The following is a 21,448-nucleotide window of genomic DNA, read 5'->3' as shown; positions in this document are numbered from 1 at the left end:
CCACTGGTTTGCGACGCAGTGTGAGGAGGCATCATGATGTTGGAGGAAAATATTCCAAACAGGATGCTGAGGCTATATGCATACAACGGAGGAGAGGAGACCACTTGCTTTATTATCATCCTGTGCAAAATGAGTAAGTGGAGTGGGGTAAAATAAAAATAAAGGCAAACAAAAAGTATGTAAGAATCACCCTGTCCTCCCCAGCAACCCCCCTCCAAACACACAAACACACAAGGTGACTGGGGAAATCTCAGCTATCTCCAAGGTCCTAGAAGAATAGGCAAGACTAGTTTTAGGACAAAACTAATTAATATCCAGACATAGCAGGCAGGCCAAAATCTAACAGCATTGAGGGAAGCCAACAGAGGACACAGTCACTCAGAAAAGGAAGTGAACATGCCCAGTGCAGATTTGGCTGTTGGCGCCCACTAGAACTCACCAGTGAGTTATAACGTTTATATACAGACTAAAAGATCTTCCACAGAGCTCAGACTATTCACATTTATTCATATTCTCCATAGAATTCAAATTATTCCATTTTTAACTTCACATTCTACAGTGAGTTTTTCTACAGGTAAATATTTTCTTATATATGTTCTATAAAATTTTTGATATTACAAAACAGAAGCTTGGTACATCAGTTCTAGGTGAATATTTTATCTCCAATTCTAAAACTGACATATTTCCTCAGAAAAAAATACCTAGAAAAATGTCATTTATTCAAAATATGAAATTTTATTATAATTGATGTTTAATGCAATTCACTTTAAGAAGGCTTTTGTGGTTTTCCCTAAAATTTGTTTTAATGAAGGCTCCTGATCATCCTGGATGTTGACAAGTTTTCTTCTTCATGTGACATCTCTGATGCACAATAAACTGATTAGTTTTTTTAAAACTGATTATACTCATAGGGTTTCATCTCACTCTAATGGAAAGGTTAAGCTAAACTATGTCCATTTAACTAATAAGCCAAATTTGTAAGAGCTTAACAGACTATAAACTTAACTCTTGCTTTAAAACAACAAAAACAAAACCCTGGTGAAGACCTGGAAGTGAATTCTGTTTGTTTTTCAGACTCTAGCTTCCTTGACCTTGTGCTCTATGGTTTTTAACACACAGGACCCAAGTTTGCTGCAGAAATAACCTCCAAATCCATCTTATGAACCAGGAAGACTGTGAGGTGGTTTTTTTTTAAGGGCCAAGAGTAAATGTAATATATATCATTAGCACCACATCCCATGGTCAGCCCCACCTGAATAAATGGCATATTGGGATTCTTTGACAAGCTATGAGCCTAATGAAAAGGGAAATGGATAAGGGAAACAAGTTCCCAGCTTATGTCACATGAGTTTCTGCACTACGTGTGACATGGTAAGGTATGCATTCCCTCAGGACTTCCCAAATCCATTACATGCTAGGATTTTCTCTCTGGTATGCATTCTGGTGTGATGTACCCTAAGAGCTGCCTTACGGACAAAAGTTTTCCCACATTCATCACATTCATAGGGTTTCTCCCCTGTGTGAATTCTCTGGTGTACTCTGAGAGTTGAATTCTGGGCAAAAGCTTTCCCGCATTCATTACACTCATAGGGTTTCTCCCCTGTGTGAATTCTCTGGTGTGCACTAAGGTGTGATTTCTGGGAGAACATTTTCCCACAATCATTACATTCATAGGATTTCTCCCCTGTGTGAATTCTTTGATGTACTCTGAGGGTTGAATTATGGGCAAATGGCTTCCCACATACATTACATTCGTAGGGTTTCTCCCCCGTATGAACTCTCTGATGTGCACTAACATACGACTTCTCAGAGAAGGTTTTCCCACATTCACTACATTCATAGGGTTTCTCCCCTGAGCGAGTTCTAAGATGTGCTCTGAGATGTGATGTCTTGGAGAAAGTCTTCCCACATTCATTACATTCATAGGGTTTCTCCCCTGTGTGAATCCTGTGATGTACCCTGAGGGCTGAATTATCAGCAAACGTCTTCCCACTTTCATTACACTCATAGGGTTTTTCCCCAGTATGAATTCTCTGATGTGCACAGAGGTGTGTTCTTTGGGAGAAAGTTTTCCCACACTCATTACATTCATAGGGTTTCTCCCCTGTGTGAATTCTTTGATGCACTATGAGGGCTGCCTTATAGACAAAAGTTTTCCCACATATGTTACATTCATACGGTTTTTCCCCTGTGTGAATTCTCTCATGTCCACTGAGGTATGATTTCTGGGAGAAAGTTTTCCCACACTTGCTACATTCATAGGGTTTCTCCCCTGTGTGAATTCTCTGATGTGTACTGAGGCGTGTCTTCTGGAAAAAAGTTTTTCCACATTCACTACATTCATAGTTTCTCCCATGTGGATGTTCTGATGTGCTCTAAGGGCTGAATTATGGGCAAACGTTTTCTCACATTCATTACATTCATAGGGTTTCCCCCCCATGTGAATTCTCTGATGTATTTTGAGGGCTGAATTATGGGCAAAAGTTTTCTCACAGTCACTACATTCATAGGGTTTTCTACCTGTGTGAATTCTCTGATGTGCTCTCAGGGCTGAATTGTAGGTGAAAGATCTCCCACATTCACTACATTCATAGGGTTTCTCCCCTGTGTGAATTCTTTGATGTGCCTTGAGAACAGAAATATGGGCAAAAGACCTTCCACATTCATTACATTCATAAGGTTTCTCCCCCGTGTGAATTCTATGATGTGCTCTGAGGGCTGAATTATGGGCAAAAGTTTTCTCACAGTCACTGCATTCGTAGGGCTTCTCACCTGTGTGAATTCTTTGATGTGCTCTCAGGGCTGAGTTATAGGTAAAAGATTTCCCACAGTCATTACACTCATAGGGTTTCTCCCCTGTGTGAACTCTCTGATGTACACTGAGGTGTGTCTTGTAAGAGAAAGTTTTCTCACATTCAACACATTCATAGGGTTTTTCACCTGTGTGAATTCTCTGATGTGCTCTGAGATGTGATGTCTTGGAGAAAGTTTTCCCACATTCAATACATTCATAGGGTTTCTCCCCCATGAGAATTCTCTGATGTCCTTTGAGATGTGATGTCTTCCCATATTCACTGCCACCAGAGTTCCATCTCTGCATCTGTTTTCTGCTGTCCTATGAGGGGTGACTTGTAAGATCTCCCACAGCCATTGTTATCACAAGGTTTCTCTTTTGTGTGAATTCTCAGATGTTTACTGAGGTTTGAATTCTGACAGAAAGCTTTCCCACATTCATTACATTCATAAAGTTTGAATCCCACATAAGTTCCAGGATGCTGAATAGGAAGTGAACTTGAAGAAAAGGATTTTGCACATTCCTCATATTGGTAAGTTTTCTCTCCTGAGTGGGGCCTCTGATGCTGAACGAGGTGTGCTTTCTGGTAAAAGGATTTTCTGCATTTCCCATGTTCATCCAAAAGGTAGAATTTATCTTGTGTATGAATCCTCTGATGTGCTGTAAAGTCTAATTTCTGGTAGAGGGCATTTGTACATTCATTATGTTCACCAAATTTATCTCCAGCTTGTGTTTTCTGATGTACTATGTGGGCTGAGCTCTGGCTAAAATTTTCTTCACAATTATTGCTTTCAAAAGCACTCCATCCCATAATAGTTCTCTGAGATTGAGTGAGGGGTGACTTCCTACTGAAATTAATCCCCCTTTCATTACACTCATAGTTTGTCATAGCCATGTGAACTTTATTGTATTCAACAGCAGTGGTTTTGTCACAGGATGTCCCATATTCATTAAGATCAGAGCATTTCCCCCTTGTGGCAGTTCTCATGTGGTTAAATAAAGTGGTTTTATCAAAGTTTTTTCTAAATTCATCATCCTTACAGGACTTTTCTCCTGTTAGAAAACTTTGAGGTGTAATACAAATTGTCTTATCATGTAAACCTTGTCCAGATCCATCACATTCAAAAGATTCCTCCAAAGTTTGAAATTTCCAATGCTGATCTTTCTTATAACTGAAAGCTTTCGCATTTTCACCATGTTCATAAGATTTCTCTCCAGCATGAGCTTTCTCATGCTTAATATCAAGCTGCAATTTCTCACACACATTCATGTATTCAGTCTTCTTTCTTGAATATTTTCTCTCACTTATAATTAATTCAGAAGCAATTGGCAAATTCATTCTACGTGAGTCACATTTACAGGATATTTTTTCTGAGAACTCTGGAGCTATTTCCAGATTAAATGGTTTTTCTAAAACTTTCTGTCCTTCTTTACTCAATGTTTTGTCAGCATCATTGATGAATATTTCTTGCCACAGAGGTTTTTCTTGTTTTTCCTGGATCCCTTTGATGTGATCAACTTTAAAATATCCTAAAATGAGAAAAATTGAAAATATACTATAAATCTTACATTTCTCATGGAGAAGAACTTATACTCATATTTTGATTTTGGTTTTTGAGATAGGGTATTGCTCTGTCACCCAGGCTGCAGTGCAGTGGTGTGATCATAGCTCACTGCAGCCTTGAACTCCTAGGCTCAAGTGATCCTCCCACTTCAGCCTCCCTACTAGGTGGGACTATAGGGATATGCCACCATGTCCTGTTAACTTTTTTTATATTTAGTGGAGACAGGGTCTTGCTACATTGCCCAGGCTGATCTTAAACTCCTGAGCTCAAGCGATCCTCCCGCCTTGACCTCCCACAGTGCTGGGATTACAGGCATGAGCCGCTGTGCCCGGCCCATGTTTTGTTATGTATTTTATTCTATTGTTTCTGGTCATGTTTCCAAATATTAAATAATTCATGCACACAGACAGATTCTCTCCTCATCCATGCTGTTTATAAAACAGGAATTATTTCCGGGGCCAGTCAAGGTGGAGTAGTAACCCCTTTCCTCCCACCTTCCCTCTTACAATTAAAAATCCCTAGAGAAAAAAACAAAACAACAAAAAAAGATTAACAAATATACAAAGACTACAAAATGGAAAGAAAGTGGACTTCAGGACTTAAGAAACGACACAGTATGGAATTCCAAGGCTATTCTATATCCTAGACTGGGTGCTGAAGAAACCTACAATCCTGCACTGACAGGCACAGACAAAAAGAGCACAAAGAAAAGCCTGCTTCTTCCAGCCAGAGGTCTGAGAAAATGGTGGTCTAACAGAACAGGAAACACTTTTGATGTTTTCTCATGCTCAGGCCAAACCAAAATGATACACTCCTGTGGTTCCATGGAGGCTGAGCAGGGAGCTAATGTTCCCTGCCATAGATACACAGGATCTGCATGCTCTTATATGTTTTCTTCCATGAGCCATGAAGAATCCTGAGAAAGTTCCATTCTTGGCATATGCTGGGAGATGGTCACAGCAGCCACTACCAAAATTCTGCCTGGAACCAAATTATTATCTAATTTATGGAACAAATGTCTTAATCTGCAAGGGCAAGAATATAATAAGTTGTTTTAGGGCACTGACAGAACTCATAGCAGCTATGGGAAGGAAAGAAGAAAAAAAGAAGCACAGAAGTAAGAGCAGAGGCAGGAACACACAGTTGGCCCAATACTCAAGCAGAAGAGATAAGATAAAGTAGCACTTGTGATAACCATGGCTTCAAACCTGAAGACACAATGCATTCAACAGCTGAATTCACATTCTTCTCAAATGCACATGGAACAATCATCAAAACAGACTATATTCTAGACTGTAAGACAAACCTTCACAAATATAGAAGAAATAAATTATACAGAGGATGATCTTAGGCCACAGAGAAATTATACCAGAAATCAGTAAACACAAATTTATCTGGAGAAATACAAAAGAACTGTAAGTTATACATTCCTAATTAACCCATGGGTGAAAGAAGAATTCTCAAATGAGATATTTTGAAGTGAATGTAAACAAAACAACTTAGAATACAGAAATTTGTGGATGCAGCTAAGGCAGTATACAGAGATAAATTTGGGGTTGAAATTTTTTTGGTCAGATGGGGTGGCTCACGCCTGTAATCCCAGCACTTTGAGAGGCTGAGGCGTGTGGATCACAAGGTCAGGAGTTTGAGACCAGCCTGACCAACGTGGTGAAACCCCTTCTCTACTAAAAATAGAAAAGTTAGCCAAGCATGGTGGTGCACACCTGTAATCCCAGCTACTCAGGAGGCTGGGGCAGGAGAATTGCTTGAACTTGGGAGGTGAAGGTTGCAGTGAGCTGAGATTGCGCCACGGCACTCCAGCCTGGGTGATACAGTGAGACTCTGTCTTTAAAAAAATTATATTTGAAAAGAAAGATCTCCAGTCAGATGCTTGTTTCCCCCTTAGGAAACTAAATAAAGACAGGACATTAAGTTGAAAGAAAGTAGAAGGATGACAAAAAAGTCAAACCAAAAGCTTAATTTTTTTAAAAGTTTTTTTAATGATAAAAACCATCAGAGAGAAAAAAAGAGAAGACACAAATTATCAATACCAAAAATTCAAGAGAGGACTAACTACTAACAGACATTCACAAGATAATAAAACAACATTAACAATAACTCTGTCTTAGTTCAGGCTACTGCAACAAATTACCATGGACTAAATGGCTTAAAGAATACACATTTATTTTTCCCAGTGAAGGAGACTGGAAGTCTGAGATTAGGGTGCCAACATGACTGTGTTCTTGTGAAGATGTCTTCTGGTTTACAGACCACTCAGTTCTTGTTATATCCTTACATGGTGAAAAGTGAAGTAGCTAGCTCTGACACCGTTTTGTAACAGCATTCTAATCTCTCTTTTTTTTTTAACTATAAAAGCAAACTAACTTTATTTGGACAATCTAAGTGGAAAGAAGGGGCAGGTGAATGTGTATTGTAACCACAGAGAATATATTCTATGTCAAATGTTAAAACATAATGGTAGAATAATCTAAAAGACATTTTTTTCTAAATGAGCTGTCAGTGAAAAGGATATTTACGACAACATATTAACTTACTTCATTATGATGGAGGATATGTTAACTGAATGTCTAATTTACTCAAATTTTAACTATGTTTGCATATGTAAATAAGGCTTAAGAATGTAATGAAATCTTCCTCTATATATATATGTGTGTGTGTGTGTGTGTGTGTGTGTGTGAGTGTGTGTGTGTGTGTGTGTGCAGTTCCAAAGAACAACTTCTGGACCAAATGGTTTTAACTAGTAAATTTTACCAAACATCCAAGGAAGAAATAATATCAATCCTACACAATGTCTTCTAGAAAATAAAAGATGGAATATTTCCCAAATCATTTTATAAGGCCTGCCTCATCCTCATAGCAAGATTAGGCAAATACTATTCAAGAAAAGAAACTTTCAGACCAATATCTCCCATAACATAAATGCAAAAATGTCCCAAAAAGTACACCAAAATACATAAACATAGATAATATATCAGTGAAATTTACCTCTAAAATGCCAAACAGTTACTATACTGCAATACTATAAAAACCATAGTTTTTATGCTGCATTTCAGGTCAATGTAATCTCCTACCAGTAGTCTGAAGAACTAAAATCACACAATACACCAATACCAAAAATTTTAACAAAATTCAAAATCCATTTATTAATTTAATAAAAGTAATCTATAAAAAGCCTATAACTAACATTATACTCAAGAGAGACTGAATGTTTTCCCTCTAAGATCAGGAAAAAGACAAAGATGCCCACTACCAGTAGCTTTACACAAGATTGCACTGGAAGGACCGGCCAGTGCAAAAAGGTAAGAATAAAAACACAAAGATACAGAGTAAATTTACACAGAAAATAATTTAAAATCAAAAAAGTTCCTTGAACTAATAAGTGTTTTTAGCAAGGGCAGAATCTAATGCCAATATACAAACGTATGCCTACAAACATACAATGATGAATTGGAATTTTAAATCACAGAAACAATATTTATCACAGCACCAAAACAAAATTAAAAACAAAAATTAAAAAAGCCTCATTATCTGTGCTCTAAAAACTAAAAGACATTGATGAAAGAAATAAAAGAAATAGTAAATAAATCAGTAGGGATATTTTGTGTATGGACTGGAAGACTGTACGTTGTTAAGATATCAGTTCTCCTAAGCTCTACAGATTCAATGCCACTCCAGTTTAAATGCCAACATGTTTCCTTTGTAAAGATTATGAACCTCACTTAAAAATTTATACAGAAGATGAAAACTGGAGAAGTACTTGACTTCAAAACTTAATAAGCTAGAGTAATCAAGTTAATGTGGTATTGGCATAAGCAAAGACATGTAGATGAATGAAAAGGAATAGAAACTACAAAAATAGACCCACAAATGTACAGCCATCTGTTTTCTAAGAAAGGTGGAAATGCTATTCATTGGAGAAGTAACAGTCTTTTCAAAAAGTGATGCTGGAATAACTGGACTCCCTGTTCCAAAAACATTAAACTTGACACATAATTCATACTTTCTATAGAATTTAACACAAAATGGATTATCAACTAAGTGTAAAAACTGAAGCTGTAAAATTTCTAGAAGAAAATAGGATTCCTAAATCTGTTACTTTGAGTTTCAAAGTTTCTAGATAGAACAACAAAAGCAGGTTCTGTAAAAGAAAATTAGTAAGTTGGACTTTATCAAAATTAATATTCAGTTTTAGTGAGCCTCCTCTGAAGTTATACTAGCGGGAGTGAGGTGCAGCATCACTGCCTGCTACGTAGGGATGGAAGTCCAGTTCCCCATTGATCTGATGCCCTGGGGGTGGAAGAGGAGGCTTCTACTTTTTTTTTTTTCCTTCTTTTTGAGACAGTCTCTCTCTTGTCGCCCAGGCTGGAATGGAGTGGCACAATCTCAGCTCACTGCAACCTCTGCCTCCTGGGTTCAAGCGATTCTCCTTCCTCAGCCTCCTGAGTAGCTGGGATTACAGGCACCCACCACCACACCTGGCTAATTTTTGTACTTTTAGTAGAGATGGGGTTTTGCAACGTTGGTCAGGCTGGTCTCGAACTCCTGACCTTGGGTGATCTGCCCGCCTCGGCCTCCCAAAATGCTAGGATTACAGGTGTGAGCCACTGTGCCTAGCTGAGGCTTCTACATTAACCCTGGGCATGGGTGAAAGATCAGGAGCCCCACAAGGACTCTGATAACACTAACCACCTTGTATTTTGTCAGATGCCAAGACCCCTAGTGCATCTTCATTCTTCTTTCCACCCTTCAGTAGTGTGATCTTGGCTCACCATAACCTCCACCTCCCAGGTTCAAGCAATTCTCATGCCTCAGCGTCCCAAGCAGCTGGGATTACAGGCACGAGCCACCATGATTGGCTAATTTTTTTGTATTTTTAGTAGAGACAGGGTTTTGCCATGTTGGCTAGGCTCGTCTCAAACTCCTGGCCTCAAGTGATCTGCCTGCCTCAGCCTCCCAAGGTTCTGAGATTACAAGTGTGAGCCACTGTGCCTGGCTAGATATTGCATTTTTTACAAACTGAAGGTTTGTGGCAACCCTGAGTTGGGCAAGTCTGTTGGTGCCATTTTTCCAACAGCAAGTGTTCACTTTGTGTCTGACTCAGCAGTTTTTAGCAAACAAATATTTTAATTAAGGCATGCATACTGTTTTTTAGACATGTTATTGCACATCTAAAAGACTAAAGTATAGTGTAAACATAAAACTTTTATAAGCCCTAGGAAAACAAACATTGTGTGTAACTTGCTTTATTGTGAAATTTGCTTCATTGTAGTGGTCTGGAACAGAAACTGCAATATCTCTGAGGCATGCCTCTATATACAGATATTTAGCTGCACTTCGTGGGTAGAGTAGAAAGGAATACATTTACTCCATCCTTCCCCTGGGTAATGCATTCTGCATTTTATTAAATCCTTCCCTAAGAAGAGTCATTAACCTATTCTATATGACCTTCTAGAATATTTCCACTTTTGCTTTGATAATTAGGTCTTAAGCCAACTGAATTTGACTTTTTGTTTTGCTTTGATCTATATGGATACCTTAAGATCCTTTCCTCATTGTTCTCCAGTGTCATCTATCTAAGATGTCTATCAAGTATATGTTTTCTTTTCTCTCTTTTTTTTTTTTTTTTTTTTTTTTTGAGATGGGGTCTTGCTGTGTCGCCCAGGCTGGAGTGCAGTGGTGCAATCTCGGCTCAGTGCAAGCTCTGCCTCCTGGGTTCACGCCATTCTCCTGCCTCAGCCTCCCAAGTAGCTGGGACTACAGGTGCCTGTCATCACGCCTGGCTGATTTTTTTGTATTTTCAGTAGAGACGGGTCTCCATCTCCTGACCTTGCGATCCACCCACCTTGGCCTCCCAAAGTGCTGGGATTACAGGCATGAGCCACCAAGCCTGGCCTCATGTTTTTTTCTTGAACTTTCTACTCTGTTTCACTAATTTACTAAATCATCCCACCCCCCAGATCCATGCTACTTAGCTACACAGCACTTTACATAAAGCCTCAATATCTGGTAGAGCAGCAAATCCTCCTGTATCACTCGTTTTTATGAATGGGATTGTGTTTGCTATAACATTACCTCTTTACAAATGTATCCCGACTTGAATTTATTATATAGGTGTTTCCTCTCTTTTATCTTTGACAGGGTTAGCTGAAGTTTAATTCATTTTCTTTTTCTTGTAAGAAACATTCCATTTCTGTTTTCCATTTTATTAATTTCTAATTTTACTTTTAAATTCTTCTGTTTTCACTATTGTATTTTTGATGCTGTTCTTGCTTAATTTATTGAGACTATGAACTTCCTTCTGTCCACTACTTTAGCTACACCTGATGGTTTCTAACTGGCAGTTACAATTATTTCATTACAGAAATCAAATCCAAAATTGCATTACACTTTTTTGTATATTGTTTAAAAGAGATACTTTAAAATTTTTTCATGTGGATTTTTTTCATTTTATTATTAATTTCTAGATTTACCAAACTAGGTTCAGAGAATACTGTTTGTGTTTATTCTAATTTGTTAGATTTATTGAGGTTTTCTCTTTAGACTAATAGTATACTCTATTTTATCATTATTCCATTAAAACATGAAAGTTTTGTTTTTTGCATTAGCATACATATACACAAATGTATGGTTCACTTTAATACAAATGTAATTTATACCCTCTCTAGGCATATTTATTTAATGTCCATTGTACCTACTGTTTAATCAGATGAGACATATTATGATGTCCTAATTCTAATGAGTTTTAAGTTCTTAGAACTCCATTATTTTATGTTTTAGAAACATTGATATTATATTATTTGGTGCAGTCATTCAAATCCTTAAAGGTTTTCATTTCCCTGTGCTCTTGAATGAGAGCTTTTCCTACTTTAATGAATTTCTTGCCTGAATTCAAATCTGAATGATATAGAACATGAAACCTACATTATTTTATCTTTATTGACTCAACAACTTTACTGATTTTTTTTTTTTTATTTTTTGAGACGGAGTCTCACTCTTTCGCCCAGGCCGGAGTGCAGTGGCGCTATCTTGGCTCACTGCAAGCTCTGCCTCCCGGGTTCATGCCATTCTCCTGCCTCAGCCTCCCAAGTAGGTGGGACTACAGGCGCCCAGCTAATTTTTTGTATTTTTAGTAGAGATGGGGTTTCACCGTGTTAGCCAGGATGGTCTCGATCTCCTGACCTCGTGATCCGTCCGCCTTGGCCTCCCAAAGTGCTGGGATTACAGGCATGAGCCACCACGCCTGGCCCAACTTTACTGATCTTTTATAATGATCTTTCTATGTTGCTTATTTAGGGATATCCTTTTTACACAATCAATATGATCCAATAATTTACATTTAGTGACTCAGCAACATACTTGATCTAAATTATGTCAATCTTTATGTGATGCTATGTGTTGGTACGGCTTCAAACAAAAACCTTAATTGTGCTTCACTTCTAATAAGATGATTTTACTTTTTTATTCTAAAAATGACATTGAAAACTCTAACTTTTTAAGATTTCTGGAATCATTTATTCGTACGAAGGCTAATAGGCATATAAAAAGATGCCTGATATCATTAGTGACCAGGGAAATTGTTATAGACTTATTTGTGTCCTTCCCAAATTCTTATCTTGAAGCCCTAACCCCCAGTGTAACTGTATTTGCAGGCAAGGCCTTCAAGGAGGCAAAAAGGGTAAAAATGAGGTCACAGGGAAGGACCCTAATCCAGTAGTACTGATACCTTTATAAGAAGAGGAAGAAACACCAGAGTATTCTCTCTCTCCCACTGCATGTGCACAGAGGAAAGGCCACATGAACACACAGGAAGAAAGTGGCTGTCTTCAAGCCAGGAAGAGACGCTTCACCAGAAACCAACTTATTAGTACTTTCATCTTGGACTCCCAGCCTCCAGAATCATGAGAATTTCTGTTGTTTAAGCTACCCAGCCTACGGTATTTTATTATGATAGCCCTAGCTGACTAATACAGAAATGTGCATCAAAACCACAGTGAGATATCACTTCACATCCACTGGGGTGGCTAGAATCAAAAAGTCAAATAATAACAAGTATTGGTGAGGATGTGGAGAAATCAGAACCCCCATATGCTGTTGTTAGGAATGGAAAAATGCTGCATTTAGAAAAACAGTCTGGTGGTTCCTCAAACAGATAAAGACACAGATACCATATGACCCAGCAGTTTCACTCCTAGGAATATACACAAGAGAAATAAAAACAATTGTCCATGCAGAAACCTGTAAATAAATGTTTATATTAGCATTATTTGTAGGTGGAACCCCAAATATCTACTGACTGATAAATGGACAAACAGGTGGTATATCCATACAACGGGACATTATTTGGCCATAAAAAGAATGAAACGTGTATTTTATATCAGTTGTAAACATTATGCTAGGCAAAATAAACCAATCACAAAAGACCACATATTATATATGATTCAATTTATATAAAATGTCTAAAATAGGCATATCTATAGACACAGAAGTAGACTGTGGTTACCTAGGGCTGCAGAGGGCAGGGGGGATGGGAGAGTGATAACTAAAGGGTACAGGTATGTTTGAGGTGATGAAAATTAACTGTGGTGATGTCTGCATATACAGTCATTCCCTGGTATCCATGGGGAATTGGTTCCAGGATTCTCTTAAATACCAAAATCCACAAATGCCCAAGTCCTTGATACAAAATGGCATAGTATTTGCATATAACCTATGCACATCCTCTTGTATACTTTAAATCATCACCATATTAATTATGCTACCTAATAACAATCTAAATGCCATGTATATAGTTGTTATACTATATTGCTCAGGGAATAGTGACAGGAAAAAAATGTCTATACATGTTGAATGAAAGTGCAATATTTCTTCCCTGAATAGTTTTATCTGTGGTTGCTTGAAGTCACTGACCTGTACACTTTAAAGGAGTGAATTGCAGGCATGTGAATCATATCTCAATAAAGCTGTTTCAAAAAAGCTTTCAAAGGTGCTCTCCCTCTAAAGTCTAAGTACCCCCAGGGGACTCCTTCTGTTAATGCCCACTCACCTGGGTACCTCTGGTTCAGGAATTCATCTTCTAAGGACCATGGCTCTTCTCCTTTCTCCAACTTGGAGATCACCTTGGGTTTAGTAATGCAATATCCTGTAAACAAAATAATTGAGGGTATACATGGACCAGATTCACAGGATTTTGGGTTTCCAAAAGTAAAAAAAGATATGGCAGCAAAGCATTAACTGAGGGTGTTCATTTGAAATTTTTAATGGGAAAGTAATGACATGTTGCTTTTGTTTCTGTAAAGGTTTCAACTACTTCAGACCTTTTAATCCAAAGCCCTTTAATCTCTATAAAGGGTCCATGTGTTTTGACACTTTTTAAAAAGGGACATATATTCTCGAGAGAGCCCCATGGTAAGCTGTGCTCACCCACTGAGATGAGGTGGCTGTAGTTCTCCAGCATCACATCTCTGTACAGGGTCCTCTCGACAGGGCCCAGGTGCTGCCACTCCTCCTGGGTGAATTCCACGGTCACGTCCTGGAATGACACTGATGCCTGTAACAACATTTATCACAACAAATATAACAATGGTTTGTTCAACGGTTCAGAATTGGGTGACACAGAAAATATCTTTGAGAGCTACTACTCAAATGAATGGTTATAAAGACCTATTTTAGACCCAAAATTGTCTTAACATATGTAACTCAATTAAAACATTTTTTAACTTGCCATAATTTCTCTATGTATTTATGAATTCTAGGTTTTTGTAAGACAAAAAAATTCAATGTAAAACAACTTCCTTCCAACCACCTCCTTCCTTCTTCCACATCTCCGCAAATTATCCGGGGTAGTCTCTGGGACATTCACACCCTCCCTGGACATAATCACTGTAAATTCTGGGGGCTAAAGAAGGGATATATGTGAAGTCTGGAGATACCCTGACCAAACTTATGTTTAAATAAATGTATAGAAATATATAAGGGTAGAGCAGGTGAAGAGCAGAGAACAGCTACAATAGTTGTAACCAAAGAGACTCGCATAAAAGAACACTTCCTACACTGAGGTCACAGCAATGGATGTAAGAATAGGGATATAATCACACAAGAGAAGCAACACCCATTTAATACAATACTTTCTTGTACAGCTACTCAATCTAGCTGTATGAGAAGCTCCTTTTAAAAAAATTTTGTTTTTAATTGACAGAAAGACAAATATTTCAAATTATATTCACTTACATGTGGAATCTAAAAAGTTCAAACTCATAGATGTAGAGAGTAGAATGGTGGTTACCAGAGGCTGGGGGTGAGGGGTGAGGAATGGGGACGCATTGGTCAAGGGCACAGAGTTTCAGTTACATAAGAGGAATAGTTTTTGAGCTATTGCACAGGATGATGACTAGAGTGAAAAATAATGTAATGTATATTTCAAAATAAGCAGCTGCTTGGTGGTGCCAAAATTGGTATTTGGGAAAGAAGAAAGCATGTGTTAGAAGATTCAGTGAGAGTTCTGTTCATGTTGATACGTAGCTAGAACTGTTCCTTCAACCAGGATACACATGATTTTAGAGCACAGAAGGTAAGATGGGGATGAAGATAAGCATTTAGGAGTCACTAGCAATTTAGGTGGTGAGTAAAGTTAGCAGAGACAGACAGACAGCTCCTTGAGCACACAGGGATTGAAGAAAGAAAAGAACCAAAAACAACACCTGAGGAACCACAAAGCAGAAAAAGTACAGGCCACAAAGCCAGAGATGTTTTCCGAAAAATAATAATAGAATCAGGAGGGGGCAGAGTCTTAGAAATTGAGAAAAGAGAAAGTTTCCACAACAAGAAGACTTCAAATTCAAATTAGCAAGTGATGACAGTGAAGATACTGAAGATCCAAGAAAATTCCTTCTTCCATAAAAGCAATGAGAAGCTGGCAAAAACTGCACAATCGACTTTTTCAGAACTCTAGAAGCTACCAAAGGCTTACAGCAATCTGCGGAACATTGACATGAGAAAAACAGCTGCATCACAGTAAGAACAATGATCTTGTGTCATTTCAACCTGCCCTATTTCCTTCCCTCTCACTGCCACTCAGCATTAGGTTTGAGAAACATCTGAAACAACAGGAGAATCCAGCGGCCTGGTATCCACTGGATGAGGCAGACTGGGTCAAAGGTTGACCAAAGCCTCATTCCCAGAAAACCCTCATTATCTGACCTAATCTGTGGTTCCCTGGAAGAGCTGACTTGCAAGGCTGATTCTCTGAATTAAGTCAGAGTTCCCCAGTGTGAAAAGCCTTATTTTTGAAGGCATTTGCCAAAAACATTCAAAGGCAATTGTTTAACTTAGCAGCTACCTGAGGCGGTGGATAACACCTGACATAAATAACAGCCTAATTGAAAAGCTTTTTAGAAAGGAAAAACTGGAGAATGGGATGTTCATAAAGCTTTTGAAAGGCTCCTATAGATTCTAGAGACTCTAGGTCACCTACATGCATAGAGCTGAGCATATGCCCAGGGCTGTGATTATGCTCTGGAAAGATGTGAGAAGGCCCTAAACTGTCACCCTGGGTGACCCTAGGGTTTGGGGTGAACTGGAAGTGAAGGAAGTGAAGGTTAACATGGGGTTATAAATTGCCTGGATGTCTGTTGAAGGAATGCCCCAGCACTCATGAGGCTCTTTGGCAAAGACTGAGAGCCTTACTTAAGGTTTCAGGCATTTAAGAAAATTTCTGCAGACTTCTGCGGCCACACATGACAATAAACACAGGCTCTACTGAATCAATTAAAAAGTCACTAGACAAATTTCAACAACAACTCCTGCAAATTGAGAAAGTTTTCTAGAGTTGCCACCTTATTTTATTTAAAATGTATAGTTTTCAACAAAAAAATGCAAAACAAGAAAAGAAACAACCAAGTAAGACCCATATGCAGGAAAAAACTACAATCAACAGAAACTGCTCACAAGGAAGCAGGCATTGGACTTAAACAGACGATGACTTTAAATCAACTATATTACATATGGTCAAAGACTTAGAGGAAATGATATATAAGGACCAAAGGAAAGTATTAGAATAATATCTCACCAGATAAAGGATATAAATGGACAGAAACTATAAAAAGGGACCAAATAGAAACTCTGAAGTTGAAAAGTACAAAACTAAAACAAACATTTTACCAAAAACACCTGTTCAACAGCAGGTCTGAACGGGTAGAAGAATGAAGCAACTGGACAACATGCCCACTGAGATTATGCAGTGAGAAACAGAAGGAAAAATAACAAGAAATGAACTGTTGGACAGCATCAAGCTTATCAACATATGCCAAATAGACTAACAGAATAGAGACAGAAAGGGTCTAAAACAATATCAGAAGTAGTAATGGCCAAAAAACCCCACAAATCTGATATTAATGATAAATCTACATGCCCAAAATGCTTCACAAACTTTAAGTAGGATAAACTTGGAGAAAGAAATCCACACTGGCTGGGCGCAGTGGCTCACGCCTGTAATCCCAGCACTTTAGGAGGCAGGCAGATCACTTGAGGCCAAGAGTTCGAGACCAGCCTGGCCAACATAGTAAAACCTCATCTCTACTAAAAATACTAAAATTAGCCAGACATGGTGGTGAATGTCTGTAATCCCAGCTACTTAGGAGGCTGAGGCACAAGGATTGCTTGAACCCAGAAGGTGGAGGTTACAGTGAGCCGAGATCATGCCACTGCACTCCAGCCTGGATGACAGAGTGAGAGACTGTCTAAAAAAAAAAAAAAAAAGATAAGAAAAAAGAAAAGAGAAATCCATACCTGGACATGAGAATCAGACGTTAAAAAGACAGACAATCGGAAAGCTGCAACAGAGAAACAAGTTATCATATTACAGGCTGATTTCTAATGAGAAACTATGGAGGACAGAGGGCAATGGGGTGACATATTCAAAGTGCTGAAACAAAGACTGTCAACCAATAACCTCTATATCCAGGAAAAATAGAGAAACTGTAATTTTCCCAGGTAAACAAAACCTGAGAGAATTCATCACAGGCAAGACTGCCTATAAGAAATAATAAAGGGAGTGGTTCAGCAAAACTATGGAGACAGAGGAGTAGGTTAGTGGTTGTTTGGGGCTCAGAGGGAATCAAGTGGTAGTTACAATGTACACAGCTTCTTTCTAAGGCAATAAAAATGTTCTAAAATTGACTGTGGTGATATTAGCACATTATCTGAGAATATACTAAAAAAAAAAATCACTGAATTCTACACTTTAAATGGGTACATGGTAAGATACATGAAATGAAACTCAAAAAAGTGGTTTTAAAAAAAGAAAAAAACAAGAGAAGACAAAATCATTTGGAGACAACAGAGAAGACTAAAGAGCCAAGGACAGAAACTGAGGCTGAGCCGAGTGAAAGGACGAGGAAGGTGGCTCCATGAAGGCATCAGCCGGTGAAGGACCGGTGAGGTGCAAGTATCACTAACGGAAATGTTCCAGGACAGAGTGAGACATTGAGGCAAGTGCTGCGGAAAAGCCAAGCAAGTTAAGGAAAAGACCACATCCACTGGATTTGATTATACTCTGGGTAGGGACACTGGAGGTCCCAGGCAAGTGGCAAGAAAAAATCAAGGCATCCCATGGAGAGTTGATGTTAAATGCTAAGTGTGGAAATATCTGAAAGAGAACAGAATTTTGGACCATCTGCTGAGCAACCTGAATATCATGGGTACTCAAAATATTTATGGAGAGTGATTTTAAAGACACTCAGTTGATTCATCAGAAAAATGTTAAATTCAACCCTTGCATTGGAGTACTTGAAAAATAGTACTGAATGTGTTCAAATTTAGCATTACAATTTCTACTTCTATTGAAGAAGTAATATTCTGTTATTTGGCAATTTATTAACTAAGTCACCTACTTGAAGAACAACAGATACATTTTGTTATCTTTATGTTTATATTCCATGATAAATCAGTTTGCTTTATCTTTCTCATCAATGTAAACCTTTGAGTATTGTCTGTCTGACACTCCACCATGACTGTCAATAACCTCAGAAATAAATCTGAAACTTAATTTGGTAAATTTGTAATATCAGAGGATCTGCATCTATCCACATGCCACTTTGCTCTGCTATTCATCTGCATTTCTACATCTTCTATGAATGTGTCTGATCCATTTCTATTTCTACTTTTCCATGTTAATGTACAGACACATAAACCCTTACAAAACCTATTGTAAAATAAACTGGTTTTTAAAAACCGAACTCACCTGATACATGTTCATTTTCTGCTGCTCCTGGAAGAGTGTAGAGAACTGTGGAGGTTCAGCTGAGGAGGAGGAAAGAGCAATGGGGTCATGAGAGACCTGGTCTGCCTCACAGTTCTTACAGAGGTGGTCCCTGACATGAGATGGTTCGACTTGATAATGGTTTTACTGCGACATAACCCTACTGTAATCAAGGAGCATGTAATCCTATTCATGTGCCTAAAAAAAAATGTCATTGCACTCAGCTGGAGAAAAGGATTCCCAATGCAGAATATCCCTTTGACTCTTGAAAAGGGACAGGAAGGACCACTCAAAGATAGCCACACCTGAATATGTGCATCTCTGATACGATTATGTGTGCTTAAACTTACATTTTCACTGAGTAAATACTGTTTTTTGTTGATTTTATAATTATGTTGATTTATTAACAATTATGTTCCCTTTTGACTAAGAAAAAAGTAAAAAGAAAACAAAGGATTAAGCAAGTTCAGGTACACAGAGATGAAGCTGTTTACCTTCATTAAAGCTAATGTCAAAGAACTACTCAGCCGGGCATAGTGGATCACGCCTGTAATCCCAGCAATTTGGGAGGCCGAGGGGGATGAACTGCTGGAGGCCAAGAGTTCAAGACCAGCCTGGTCAACATGGCGAAATCCTGTCTCTACTAAAAATAGAAAAAAATCAAAAATAAATAAATTTAAAAATAATTTTTTTAAAAAAGAACTACTCGGGCTGACTTATTAACCAAGTTCTTACTGTCTTTACACCCAGAATTAGCGCTTCCATGGAAAAAATAAAGATGGGATGTTTCATGCAAGGAATTTCAGGCCCCATATTTTTGGGCTTCCAATATAGGAAATTCTTCCTCTACTACCAGGAAAGAGGGAGCATTATTATCACTCTAAATGCCACATGTGGTGATGAACACGGTGTGAGAGGGACTCACAATGTGGAAGAAGTGAAGGAAGAAAGGAAAATAGGCTGCTGTTTGGGATCTGGACAGCTGATTACGTCTTCCCTGGATATCATGACCTAACCAGCCCTCCAGTAAAGTGTCTTTTTCCACTCAGCTTGATAGTCACTCATCCCTCTCCACCCCAGGGAATTGCCTTCTGCAAGTTAGTCCACAGCAAAGTCACATGGTCTGTGATGGCTTCTGGATGTGGCGACATCACGAAATCTGACGCATATATAGGGAATCAACAACCGCCTCTGGGGAAGCAATCAGGACCTGCTTCTTTCTAGAATCTTCTGCCTCTGCTCTGATGCTCTAGAAGAGGTCTCCATCATATGGGCTGTTCTTCTATGGCAGTAGTCCCCAGGACTCCCTCTTGACTGCCTCATAGGAGCTGCTTTGTTCCAGAGGGGCTGGGACTTAGGCCTGAGAAACAAACTCAATTGAAACCTTCACCTAATACCCTAAACCTGACTCTTGAGATTCACTAGAAATGTGCTATCCAGCACTGCAGCCATCAGCCACATAGAACCATTGAACACCTGAAGTTTGGCCAGTGCCACAAGTCGAATATTTAGGATGCAATGAGTTAAGTAAAATAAAGCAGTAAAACTGACTTTGCCTGCCTCTTCTTTTTTACTGTAGCTACTGAAAAATATTAAACTCTTTTTTTTTTCTTTTTTGAGACAGAGTCTCACTCTGTCACTCAGGCTGGAGTGCAGTAGTGCAATCTCGGCTCACTGCAGCCTCCGCCTCGGGTTCAAGCAATTCTCGTGCCTCAGCCTCCTAAGTAGCTGGGATTACAGGAGTGCACCACCACGCCTGGCTAATTTTTTTATTTTTGTAGAGATGGGCTTTTGCCATGATGGCCAGGCTGGTCTCGAACTCCTGGCCTCAAGTGATCCACTGGCCTAGGCCTCCCAAACTGCTGGGATTACAGGCATGAGCCACCGCACCTGGCCAAAAATTCTGATTTATATTTGTGTTTTGCCTTATCTTTCTATTGGACAGCACAGCACCAGAATATCAATCTGTGCCTTTGAGGAGACAGCGGGAACAACACAAGAGGATTCAGGAGCCTAAGCCTGAATCAGAGGTTTTGTAGAGACCGGACAAATCGCAGAATGTATCTACCACTTGGTGAGATTCTGTCCACATTTCACAATCATCTACACAGATCTGGTAACAGGCCACTCTGCATAAGTGCTCTGAAGGCTTTAGGCAGGTACTGGCAAGTCTGGGTTTCAGGCAGACAGCATATTAGAACGAGCAGGAGAGGGAGTCACATCTCTCAGCATTTGCATCTCACCTCTCTCACCTACTAGTGTGTGCCCTGGGGTACCCATCCCCATGAACTTTCGTCCATTTTTTTAAAAATGGCACGTTTATACCAAAGAGGTTGTCGTGAGGGTCAGGTGGAATACCAAACGATGAGAATAAGTGTCTCATAATTGTGAGAGCAGCTTACATTTCACACAGTGACTATTACAGACACTTGACAAAATGCTTTACAGGTGACAACTTATTTAATTCTCAGAATAGGAACACGAGTTACTAGTAACCTCCTCCTGTTCGCCGTCAACCTTATCCACGCACATTCCTCTTCCCGGCCCGCAACCCCGCAGGGCCCAGCAGCCCCTACACCTGCGGACAGGACTCGGCCTGGGCCCGCGGACTGGGCCGGGGAGAAGAGGGGAGGGCCATCCTGGGGACTCCTGAGACTGCCTGCTGCTGTCCTCCGCACACAAGCCCGCCCGTCCCCAGGTTCCTGGACCGCGCGGAGCCCTGTCACCGACGCTCTCACCCCAGGTGCGCAGCCTCCGCTCCCGCGCAGACCTAAAGACTCGGACACCGCCGTGTCCCTTTCAGGCCCGGGAGGG

The 21,448-nt window shown here is 39.3% G+C and overlaps 1 protein-coding gene across 1 annotated transcript; it reads right to left on the bottom strand.

Moving 5' to 3' along the window:
- Positions 1-489: 489 nt before the first annotated feature.
- On the bottom strand, positions 490-21,448 carry LOC129044578 (zinc finger protein 658-like). The gene is given in 7 exon segments (XM_054502585.2): positions 490-2,347; positions 2,350-3,083; positions 3,085-4,324; positions 13,424-13,519; positions 13,801-13,927; positions 18,617-18,675; positions 19,560-21,448. Coding segments are annotated over 6 exon segments (3,171 nt in total). The 5' UTR covers positions 18,632-18,675; positions 19,560-21,448; the 3' UTR covers positions 490-1,388.

This window comes from Pongo pygmaeus, chromosome 13 (genome assembly GCF_028885625.2).
Source record: "Pongo pygmaeus isolate AG05252 chromosome 13, NHGRI_mPonPyg2-v2.0_pri, whole genome shotgun sequence".
Taxonomy (NCBI): Eukaryota; Metazoa; Chordata; class Mammalia; order Primates; family Hominidae; genus Pongo; species Pongo pygmaeus.
This window is presented reverse-complemented; position numbering and strand designations above follow the sequence as displayed.